The sequence below is a fragment of the Octopus bimaculoides genome, chromosome 3, assembly GCF_001194135.2.
Source record: "Octopus bimaculoides isolate UCB-OBI-ISO-001 chromosome 3, ASM119413v2, whole genome shotgun sequence".
Lineage (NCBI taxonomy): Eukaryota > Metazoa > Mollusca > Cephalopoda > Octopoda > Octopodidae > Octopus > Octopus bimaculoides.
Window position 1 is genome coordinate 115,540,950 of NC_068983.1, and position 12,621 is coordinate 115,553,570.

General features: G+C 38.7%; 1 protein-coding gene across 1 annotated transcript in view; it reads left to right on the forward strand.

The window, feature by feature from the left end:
- The first annotated feature begins 3,384 nt into the window (after positions 1 to 3,384).
- LOC106870186 (autophagy-related protein 2 homolog B) overlaps positions 3,385 to 12,621 on the forward strand; it is a 161,036-nt gene continuing 151,799 nt past the window's right edge. Inside the window, exon 1 of the mRNA XM_014916188.2 lies at positions 3,385 to 3,808. Within this exon, the coding sequence (XP_014771674.1) occupies positions 3,632 to 3,808 (177 nt within the window). The 5' untranslated portion in view covers positions 3,385 to 3,631. The remainder of the gene's footprint in view (positions 3,809 to 12,621) is intronic.

The window sequence follows — 12,621 nt, forward strand, 5'->3', positions numbered from 1 at the left end:
TAAAATACACCATTTCAAGCGTGGCCGTTGCCAGTACCGCTGGACTGGCCCTCGTGCCGGTGGCACGTAAAAGCACCCACTACACTCTCGGAGTGGTTGGCGTTAGGAAGGGCATCCAGCTGTAGAAACTCTGCCAAATCAGACTGGAGCCTGGTGTTGCCTCCTGGTCCACCAGTCCTCAGTCAAATCGTCCAACCCATGCTAGCATGGAAAGCGGACGTTAAATGACGACGATCTGCCATTGAACCACGAAGCACAGAAGTCTGGGTTTTTCATTTTTTTTTTTTTTCACCGTATTGTTTTAGTTGATATGGAATCATTACCGTACTGTTTTGGTTGACATGGCATCATCCAAATAAATCAAATTTGGGAAACACATCAAGTTCTGCAGGTTGTATAACACCAGCTAGTAAAGCAGTTAAAGGATGGTGTAATGTTGCAGATCCAATTAACTATGGTTGATTTGAAATGGAAGAAATCTTCTCAGTTTCAATTTCGCAGGTTTTTGGAAGTTTTAGAATTTCTGACTGAAAACATAGACAAGATTGATCTTTGTCGTTCCATTGCCCTTTAATTTGAATAGAATACAATTTTTTTTTTAGATGAGGCAAATAAGTTAAAATTGCTTTAAAGAAAAGCAAATTATTAATAGTCTTTGAAAAATATAGTGTTATGGGATTAGCTGAAATGTCTGTTTGAACACCATATTTTAAGCTGTTGCTAGATTTCAATAGGAGAGATATGTTATGATTCAAGTTGTGAGGGCAAAATACGACTATGAAATATATGCAGTACTTCGTCCCTTTTTCGATGACAATCGAAGAAAGGACGTCAAATTCTCACTGCTAAAGAAAAGTGTTTCAAAGTGCAAGTAATTAATTTCTATATCACTCGTTACATGTATGTGTGTGTGTGTGTGTTTGTAGGCGTATGTGTACATATACGTATATGTGTGTTCATATATATAAATGCGTTTGTTTGTGTATGTGTGTTTGTCGGCGTATGTGTATATATATATATGCATGTGTATGTTCATATACATATATGTGTGTGTTTGTAGGCGTATATGCGTGTGCTCATATACATATATGCGTTTGTGTGTGTGCTGAATGTTGTTTTTTTGTTTACGGAACAGTTGAGTAGCATCGTTTCTTTTTATCTGGGGTGTTTAATTGATCAGTATTTTTTGTGGAATGTTAAAGTGGTTAGTATGTGGTCTAAAGGACGTCACTGCGAACAGTAACCCCACCACAAAAAAGTGTGTGTGTGTGTGTGTGCAGATGGGATTAGAATCAGTATTGATAAAGTGTAAATGAATGAATAAATATGTGTATGTGTGTGCGTGTATGTAGGTACATATGTACACGTATTCTTGTGTGTATCAGCAGTCTATAAATCTTCGTTTCATCAGCACTATTTGTGGTTTTATTTTTTATTGGTGCTGTTGTTGTTATTACTTATTGTTGTTGTCGTTATCGAAGATGTTTTCGCTTTTGCCTTTTTTTTTTCATTCAGAATCATTTCTTCATCTTATCATTTCCTTGGGGAATTTTTAACCAGTCTTTTTGGTTCATCTTGTTTTAAAATAAATATTTTCGTTCTGGTTAAGAAGAAAAGTTAGTTATACTTCAAGAAACTATTTATTAACAACAGAGGCTCTGTTCACAGAAGTATAACACCCAGTCCAATATTTATCCCCACTTACACGTGGATGTTCTTTTACAACAAACTATGCTGCGGTAGTTATCATGAAAAACTCTCACATTGGCTTTTGGTGCACAGTGCAAAGTATTGAAACACTTAGTAACAGTACGTTTACAAACAATAAGACTAAAAGGTGGGAATTAACAGTCGACGAAATTTCATCTCAGGATCGATAAGAATTAAATCAAAGTGGATTGGCAGAATTATTAGAGCCCTTTGACAAAAATGTTTTTGTAGTATTTAGTTACGGTACAGAGTTCAAATCCCCCTTAGGTCAGATTTTCCTTTCATGCTTGCGGGATAAAAAAATAGAGAACCGGTCAAAAAATGGAATCGATATTATTGACTAGGTGGAGGCGCAATGGCCCAGCGGTTAGGGCAGCGGACACGCGGTCATAGGATCGCGGTTTCGATTCCCAGACCGGGCGTTGTGAGTGTTTATTGAGCGAAAACACCTAAAGCTCCACGTGGTTCCGGCACTTTCTCTCACTCTTGCTTCCTGTTTCTGTTGTACCTGTATTTCAAAGGGCCAGCCTTGTCACACTGTGTCACGCTGAATATCCCCGAGAACTACGTTAAAGGTACACGTGTCTGTGGAGTGCTCAGCCACTTGCACGTTAATTTCACGAGCAGCCTGTTCCGTTGATCGGATCAACTGGAACCCCCGACGTCGTAAGCGACGGAGTGCCAACAATTATCGACTAATCTCTTCGCCCAAGTTGCTGGCCTTGTGCTTTAATTAGAAAAGAATTTTTCAGGTTCAATCCACGCCCACCTCCATTATTTTCTACTGCTTTTGCTTGGCTCTGTTTGTTATTGTTTAGAAATATGCTGTTCTGGATTCAGACGAAAATTAGAATAACATTCACATAGCCATGAAAATGAACCGATCAAGCAGTCATAATTGCGCCAGGTGCTATCAACTTCAGCACCAAAACGAAGATTCGTACCTTTAAAGTTAAATAAAAACATAAAATGAAGAACAAAAAACAACAAATGTTAAAAATGCGGAATATCGGTTTACACTGCAGTGTCTTATGCAATAACATACATCGTGTTTATATAATGACGTATATTTGTTTTTTGTTTACTGTAACATCTATAATTATATCATTGTTTTACTAATTCCTTTGCTTATATTGTTCATTTGCTTTCGTAAATAGTATTCTTGAGTAGTTTTATAATTAATTGTTTATAATTCTCAACAACCAACATTTATAACAATTTCCTTTATTAAAAAAAAAATCATTTTTCATCTATTGTATATAAAACAAGAACTGGGTAACTGCTATTTTTTATTAGACCACGAGCCAAATTAAATCTCTGAGTAAAAATAAATAAATAAATAAATACAGAGTCTGGGGATATGGTTTAAAATATAATTATTAAAAAGTAAAATTACTCTCCGTAAAAGTTCATTAATGTATTGTCTTCTGTTACCCTTAGAATGTCTTTTAGGAACTGAAACTACTTTATTTATATATATATATATATATTCATACAAGACCGTCATGTCTCTGTTTTCATATTTTCAAGTGTAAACAAAGTCAGATCTATTTATAGTTTAATTTCTTCCCTCCTACCTCTCTCTCTCACACACTCTCTGCTTATCTCTGTTACTGGTTCCAAGATGATACAAACTTAGTTGAAGTATCAACTGGCAGACGATGAACTGAGTTACGTCCCTTCTTGTAGGGGGCACTGACGCTTGTTTATTGAAAACAGAAAGCTTGAGAAAATGTCGAGGTACAACCAAGTACCTCAGCTGATTTTTATTTATTAATTTGATAATTCTGTTTTGTACACAAATATTGTGATTGACAACGAAAGTTGTAACCATACAAAAGCTATTTAGTACGGTGGTACATAAAATAGAAAAACAGAAATCCGAATTTTTGTTTTTTTTTTCTTCCTCCTGACATTAGTCATGTCGACAACCTGGATTTCTGGTCTGTTTACTGAACAGACAAAATTAAAGGCTTGTCGTTACCTTCTTCATCATTATCTTGGCGAATTACTCAAAGACAATGTATCCCTTGAACAGCTTAGTGTCGATATATTTAAAGGGAAAGGAACCATTGAACACCTTAGTCTGGATGAAGAGGTAAAAAAGCTACGTCTATTCTCTTCCAATGTTTTTACTTTGTTTGTTATGGAATGCTTGTCGAGATCTTTGGAACGAAATCGGAGTTACTTTCCAGTGGGATTTCCCTCAATTAATTAATAATCTCGCACAGAATCAAGAAAAACCAATGATTCGTAGTTAAATGTCTAATTATTTAATAATAATCGCTTATATTTATTGTTTTGTTTTAGGAATTCAACAACTAATGCAGATTTTTATGCTTTGTGTTTTTGTTTTTTTAAAGATATAATTTCGCTTCCATTAACTTACATATGTAAAGTTGTTGTATAAATTATTCATAATCTCTTTGGTTGTCTTATCAAACTTGTAGATTTATTTTTTATTTTCTTTGTTAAAAACTGACACAATTGTTGCGTAAGAATACAAAGAAAATACTGCCTTGTTTTCTGCTGAAATATCAAAACAAAATAAATGGTTCACCAGTCAGTACCAAGTTGATGTCAGTGTCCTGGCGTCGAGGCCATCATTGATCTACAAAACAAATATATTTTTATCCAATCACCTGTACTTCATATGTTGGTACTAACAAAGTGGTTCGGTAATCAACTTTTCAGTGCCCTAGGACCGAATTGCTTTTTACCTCTATTCTTTTCCGTCATAGCTTCCTAGTTGTTGTTTAACCCAAAGTCAACTCTGAACAAGCAAACCTATGAATAAAGACGCTCCAGCTGTGACCATCCCAGCTTTTCGTACTCCCAGACTCATGTTGTCTAAGTTGTCGTTCCTTTTTAACGTGATACGGTGTGCATTGATAAAGATTTGGTTGCTATTTCTAGTAGGCCGAATAGTCGTGTACAGGCCACGTCTATCATAGCGAGTTTTGATCGGCCTCTGGCAGTTTGTCAGCTTATATTTTCTGCCAGTCATGAGAACCACCTCCTGTGGCGATAACCTTAGGAAGCCAACGAAGGAGCCTCTCTGGTCGTTCAAACTGCTAAAAGTAACAATCAACTCTCTTAAATCGTTGCTCTCGTCTTAATAAAAAGGAAGGGCACCTCAAATAATGTAGTCTGAGATGCATTGTATGACTAAAAACTGGGTGAACATGTCCGTAACACTTTTTGTCATAAGTTTGCTCAAACTGTCTTGACCTGGGGCTAAACGACGACGACAGCAACAACATTTACTGCAGTGATACTCTATTGACTTACTGGTGGAGATCAATATCTAAAATAATTATATTTCCGCATTTTAAATTTACATTTTATTCTTGCTTTTCCGTGCTTACGTGGGTTGGACGAGTCTTCTCCAGTACTTGTCGCAGTCCTTTATCAACTTCTTTGTGAAATACAACGTTCTGAGATCAGTTTTCATCCCATATTTTTTGCAGATTTCTTTAGATTGCTTGGCACTTCTTTACTCATCTGTCATCCTTGATACACATCACATGTCCATACCAGTGGAGTAGCATCAGCTTTAGGCATTAGCTAAGCATGACACAGCTTAGGACCTCACAGTATAGAGGAGCCAAAGGCAAAATATGTTTTCAGTTTTTGTTAGACCTTCTGCATTTGGAACTATAAGGGAGTATTCTCTCGTACATTGCAACTGGTTCTTCTACCTTCTTTTCTATCAACTTATTTGCACTCCTTTGTTTCTACTGACAAATGTTACACCCCCCAGAATATAATTTCATTTCTTGACTGCCTTAGTTCATTCTATGCATTCATTGCCAATGTTTTGCTAACCATGCAACTTGTATGCAAGAATCAAACAATTTCATTATTTCCAGCAATTTCTGTATGTGGTGGGTAGGGAAAAAAATTTTGATTAACCTAATTTTAGTAAACATTTGTTCATTTGTGTAGATTGTTGTTGAGTGACCACACCTGGAATTGCTGAAACTTTTCTCACTAGTAGCAAGATTGCTCATTCTACACTGAGAAAGAAAAAAAAATTATATCTTTCTACCAACTTGATCTCTGCTGTCCAGTTAACAAAATATTTCCATTGGGAATAATGGTTATTTAGCAGTTGAAACTGAAGGTGAAGATACCAAAATACAAAATAACTGTGGAACACACATGAAACCATCTCAAGAAATGTTATTGAAAGTTTATCCTAGCCTTTCACAGAATTATAAGAACAATCAGTGGCTTTATGAAGAGAACTCCCTAAAATTGCATTGCACAGGATATTTATATTATCATCATTCAACAAGTACTAATCCACACTATAATTGTCATTAACGCTGAAACCTAGTAAATTTGACAGTAGTTTGGGCAAAGTTGAACTTAATGGGATTCAGAACGATGCCATTGGCATTGTGGATATCGAGCCATTGGACAGCCTGAAAGAATGCTTCCTCAATGGTGTTCAACCACATCAAGGTGTCGTTGATGCACTTCATATTCTGGGGGATGCTTGAGACAGTTTTGTTGAACCATTGGCTGTAGCCATTCCCTGAAGCATTTATCCTTGTGATGTAACACAATAGCAGAAGTGACTCCAGGGCATGATGAAGGGGGTTAGGTGGCAGTCCCTCTCATTGAGGGCGATGCTGTGGTAGCTGTTCCAAGTGTTAAAGACAGTTTTTTGGGTGTGTAGCAGTACAGAGTGGGCTTGGTGGAATGGGGATCAGGTATAATGTGTCTCGCAGACTGTGTGTCAGTTGAGAGACTGAAGTCCAACAGTCCGTCAAGGTTTTCCAGACTTCTTGGGGCATACCACCATTCTGTGGCAGCAGGTGACAGGTGTGCCAATGGGGACAGGCTCGATAACTCCCAAGTTGAACATTGTGATCAAGACCTGCTTTCATTTCTTCTTGCCAGTGAACCAGGACTGGTATGGGTGTATGGTGGGTGACTGGTTTAGAATCAGGGTCTACTATTAAGCGGATCGGTGGGCCAGACATCTTGGGGAGTTGCTGTTGTTCACAGACGTTGAATGTGCTGGAGTTGTAGTATTCTAGCAGCCACTTCTCCAGGTGATCATGGTTCTCAGTGGCCGGGAATGGTAGTGAAGTGGGATGAGGGGGTGGTATTTGTCCTAGAGGGCAGCTGCATACATTCTACGTCATCGTTGCTGGAGATATTTCCAGCAAGGTGTCAACATTCCCACAGCTTTCTCCAATCATGTGGAGGAATCATCCTGAGGATGACACTGGCTTGCTTGGAGAGGAAAAGTTTGTCAGTTGAAGGAATGATATAGATGATTTGACAGGTCATGCACTTCACAGAGAATGGAGCAGTCCCAGATATGCCTAGGGTCAGAGCACCAATGATATCTATGAGGCTGCTGTTAGTGGTAGTCATTTTCATGTTGACCAGTATAAGATGGCACTAGTCCAAATCCAGTTTGGATAGGAGACTTGTCCCAGCTAGTCATGACTGGCATCCAGTGTCTGCCATAGCATTGTGACAGCTGCAGTCGGTCATGAAAGAGAAGTGGGGAAGCCCAATGCCTTCATGTCAGCTGGGTTGGCTTGAATGAAGGTAGTGACAAAGGGATGGGGGTCGGAAGAGCATTTTCACCTAGACATCGCAGAGTTCATTGTATACATGGTGGTCAAGAATTATTGCTTGGGTAGAGGATTCGTCTGGGAGGTCAACCACAAGGCATAGGCTGTTGAATATTGTAGTTGTGTGGTCTTCCATGTCAGCTGCGTTGGTTTGAGCCTGTTGCTGGGGATGGCATTGTTGGTAGCAGACATTCTCATAGTGGTGCTAGATGCCATATGTAGCACACTTGTGGTTGTGGGCAGAGCATTTCCTCATGCATTTCTGTACACAACATCCATGGCTATGTTTTCCGCAGTGTGTCTGCAGGGACTAGGGGCATGTGTATCATGGGGTTCACTGGATTTATTGATCAGGTGGTGGTGCCTATATGAGTTGGAGGCCACAGTGCTTGAGGTGGTGCTGTGGCCCATGAGCTGGCTGGCTGAGTGTGTTCTACTTTTGCTTCGACGTACTCCAGGGCTTCTTCAAGGGTCATGTCTTGCTTGGAGTCACCCAGGATGTCAAGGCAGATTTCCTCATCCTCCAACCTATGAATGAGACCATTGTGGACTATGATGTCACTGCAATCAACCGTGGCATGGCAAGCCTCCGAGGAGCATTCCACCTTAAAGTTGCAGACACCTGCCTGCCCTTGAGGACATGCAGCGAAGGCCCTGATGGGTTCATCCTAGTCCTGGTGCATCTGTTGTGGCTGCACATGAGTGACCATGACATTTTCTTGGAGGTCAGCCAGGGAGCTAATGTGATTGAAGATTGTTTGCTCATAGCTAGAGTACAGCATGCCGTACATCTGTGTGAGATCTTTTCTGACGGTCTCATCACAGCATTCAAGAGGCTGGAAGATAACGTTGTTACCTGTAAAATGAGTGGCTTGTTTGTAGCCTGACCATCTCTGCTCAAAGTAAGCCCGCTCCTTGCTAGTTCCAGCTGTAGTGATGATAGGGTGGTGGACCTTCTCAGTTGAGACTTTCATTGGGGTGGCCAGTTGCATGACCGTCCGATTAGCAGTGATGCTATGAAGATCAATGAGGCGGGTCAGTACCTCCACTGGAGTGTTTGCAGGCTAACTCATGGCACAGTCAGGTGTGTATTTATGTAGATTGAATGAATGACAAAAAGGGTTTTCAGTATACCTGAAATGTGAAGGAAAAGACAATGGATAATGACACAAATAGTGTCTGGCGAATTGAATGTAATTACAAGAAAATATATATTTGACTTTAAGCTGCATCAAATAGTGGAGCCTTGGTATGGGAGTTCCAGGATTTTGAGGATTGTGGAAAAATCTCTTAGCCACTACTGTTCTCAGGTCTACTCTGACCAGGAGTAGTAGCACCTGTTAGGGTCCCAGTTATGAACTAACTAGTATGTGAACCACTGGGAGTGAAGGAGCCTTTGTTCTAATCAGGACTTCCCTCTAGGAGAATGTAAACTTGTGCAGTTGGTTTCTGGTTGTCTCAACATCAGTTGGGCCACTGATTTTATAGCAGATTGCACCAAAAAATGGGTTCAGTGCTGTGCAACACTTTATCCACTCAAAGCAAATTCACACAAACATTCTGGATTCTTACTGAGTTCAGAAAATGGTCTTGCTTGGTCACGAGTTGACTTCCATCACACATACACTCTCTCTCTCTCATATATATATGCATGCATATATTTACACACACATACTGTGTCGTAAGATTTTCAACAAGTAGAAAAGAGTGAAGATATAATAAAAACCACAGAAAGCCTTGTGAAATACAGCTACCCAGGGCTTCCTGACTGAAATATTAATTTATCATATATGTGTGTGTGTTTGTATGCCAATATATATATATATATATATATATATATATATATATATATATATATGGGCCGTTGCCAGTACCGCCTGACTGGCTTTCGTGCCGGTGGCACATAAAAGCACCCAATACACTCTCGGAGTGGTTGGCATTAGGAAGGGCATCCAGCTGTAGAAACTCTGCCAAATCAGATTGGAGCCTGGTGTAGCCATCTGATTCAGCAGTCCTCAGTCAAATCGGCCAACCCATGCTAGCATGGAAAGCGGACGTTAAACGATGATGATGATGATGTGTGTGGGCATTTTTTTATTCTTTTACTTGTTTCAGTCAATTGACTGCAGCTGTGCTAGAGCACCACCTTGAAGGGTTTTAGTCAAACAAACCAACCCTAGGACTTACTTTTCTTTAAGCCTTGTATTTATTGTATCGGTATCTTTTGTCAAACTGCTAAATTACAGGAATGTAAACACTGATACTGGTTGTCAAGTGGTGTTGGTGGTGGTGGGGACAAACACAGACACAAGGACACACACACACATAGATACACACATATGATGGAATTCTTTCAGTTTCCATCTACCAAATCCATTCACAAGACTTTGGTTGGCCTGAGGCTATAGTAGAAGATATTTGCCTGAAACTATGTGGTTGGGAAGCAAGCTTTTTACCACGCAACCATGCCTGCAACACATGCATATGCACACACACACACACATTCTCATCATCATCATTCAGTGTCCTTCTTCCCTGGCAAGTTTGGTTTGGCAGAAACTGACAAGCTGGAGGACTGTGGGACTGCATTGAATTCCAGTATCTCTTTTTATGGGTTTCTTTGGGTGGATGTCCTTTCTAACTCCAACCAGTTTTTAGAATGTACTGGGTGTTTTCTTTTTCCATGACACTGGCGCAAATGAAGTTACCAAGTACCTTACAAGACAAAGGAAAAGCCCCCTTGGCTGAATGGAGGTTTTGGTTGAAAGAAATGTAGGTTTATGTCAGGTGTTGAGAAGCTGAAGTATGATAGGACAGGCACAAGCCTCTTGTTATGGAAGAGATACGTGGCTTCCCCTCTTTATATAAAGAATAGTGGAAGTAGCAGGAAAGAAAACAACAAGGGTGTTGATGAGGGGTCAGAGCATATTCTCAAAATACAAGAAGGTGAATATGACAAACTATGGATGGAAGAATCAGTAATAATGGGTGAATAAGTTCAAAACTAGAAGTTTCTCACATGCCTCATGCTGGCTCTCCTGTTGACTCTTTGCTTGTTACTAATAACACTGTTTTCTTTATGTTATGAATGTGCAGGATGGGTGGGTGTATTAAGACAACTGCAGAAAGTAATTCTTACAAAGCTCAGGGTCTTTTAAAAATCCATGTTAGTTTAAACCTCCATATTTGTGTATGTGTGTGTATGTATTAGAGCAGGGGTTTTCAAACTGCGGTCTGCAGACCACAGGGGGTCCACAAGGACAAGACAGGGGGTCCGTGGACAGCAAATACTTTTTATGGGCAATTTGATTTTATATATGTTTTTTAATCAAAATCTTTTAATTGACAATAAACCTATTTGTTAAATACTGTTAAATAAATAAATGTAAGAATATATGTTATTTTAAGCAAATTTCATAAGCGTTTATAAGGGAGTCCCTAAGGTAAAGTCTGAAATATAAAGGGGTCCGCAAGTCAAAAAGTTTGAAAACCCCTGGATTAGAGAATATGTGGGGATGAGAGAAACATGTATGGTAATGCCTCAATATATGAGTTAATTTGTTCCCGGAGACTGCTCGTAAAGCAGAACAATAATTTCCCATAGTAGCAATGTTATAAATCGTAATTTGTTCCCAGAAAAATATTTTACCTTTAAAACTTTATAATACTCGTAAATAAATGGCAATAGAACAACAGTAGAATGTAAAGAATATTTTATGTAAAGTAAAAAGAATGTTAAGTTCATTTATAATAAAAAATATAATTGTTTTCTGAATCACTTCCACTTGCACTAGATTTGTGCACACCATCACTTGTAGACTTGATCACAAGCACTCGTAGACAGACTTGTAGATTTCTTTTTAAAAAACAAGTCTAAAGTTGTTTGCTTAAAAGCTTTTTTCGCTATCAATTTCTCAGTAACATGTAGAAGCGTTTGTTATGGTAGTAGAAACTTTTGCACTTTGTTCAGAGTTTGGATTTTGTGCTTGAAAAAGTTATAGAATAAAACTTATAAACCCTGGGTCTTGTAAAGCGGGTCCTCATAAAGTGAGGTATTACTGTATAATAACAGAGATGGATGTCAGGGGTATGTAGGAGCAGTTATAGTGAGTGGGGTGGGGGACAAAGATGGGAGGGAAGCTGTCAACAGTAGAGATGACAAAGTGATGAGAATGACAGCAAATAAAGTAATGACAGTCCTAGATGTATCTCAGAGGGGACAGCTAAGTAACTGGAGGTATAAAAAGGGGTGATCAGAGGAAAATAAAATGAGAAGGAATGATATTAATAATGAAGGATGGCTTTTAAAAGGCAGTGGTTCCAAGGAGAGGAGAGGTAGCACAAAGAAGGTTAGAATATGTGCATATCGTGCTCTTATAATTATAGTAGCTGAATAGTGTCATAATAGTGTGGAGAGGTGGATGTTAGGAAATTGAGGTTTGACAGGGCATATAGACATAAGGATAATGCTGTTAAGACCTCATCTTCCTTGAGATGGACAGGTCTTCTTAACTGCAATGACTTGCCAATCATCTCTATCTTTTGTCGTCTTTTCCACTCTTGTACATTGCTTATATGGCTCTCACAAGCCATTTTTTTCTACCCTTAGCTTCCTTTGGGACCACCAGAGTACAGAGCAAGGGACCCTTGAAGGCTCTCCAAGTACAATGGCTTACTTTAAGCTAAAGACTTCTGCAGCTGTCTTAGTAGAGAGTATCAGTAGTATTTCTCCCTGGTATAAAACCCAACTGTATCTCATCTAACATAATTGTCTTCCTAATTAATTGGGCTGTAACTCTTTCTGTAATTCTCATAACGAGGTCCAGCAATTTGATACCTCTGTAATTACTTCTATCTAAGGTATCTCCTTTACGTTTGTAACAGTTGACTGTATTGCTGCAAAGCCACGGATATTTTAAGTATTTCAGTGGTGATTCCTGATGGACTAAGGGCTTTCTTTACCTTCATATCTTTAATTATTGAATCACACTACTATTGACTAGGATAACTGGTCACTCTGCTGAGTACATAGAGAAAATCCAGATATAACTTTTTATAATAGCATTTCTATGCTTCTTTTTAGAATCACTAAGTGCATGTGTACCATTATCCAATTGACCTTGCAGGGTTTATAGAAAAAGTCACATGGCCCATTGCGTATGCAAAATTTTAGCTATCTATATAAAATGCACATAATCACACATTCGCACGCATATTTGTAAATATGTGTATATGTAATGAGTATCTATAATGGTATGTGCATATATATATATATATATATATAGATATATATATATATATATATATATAT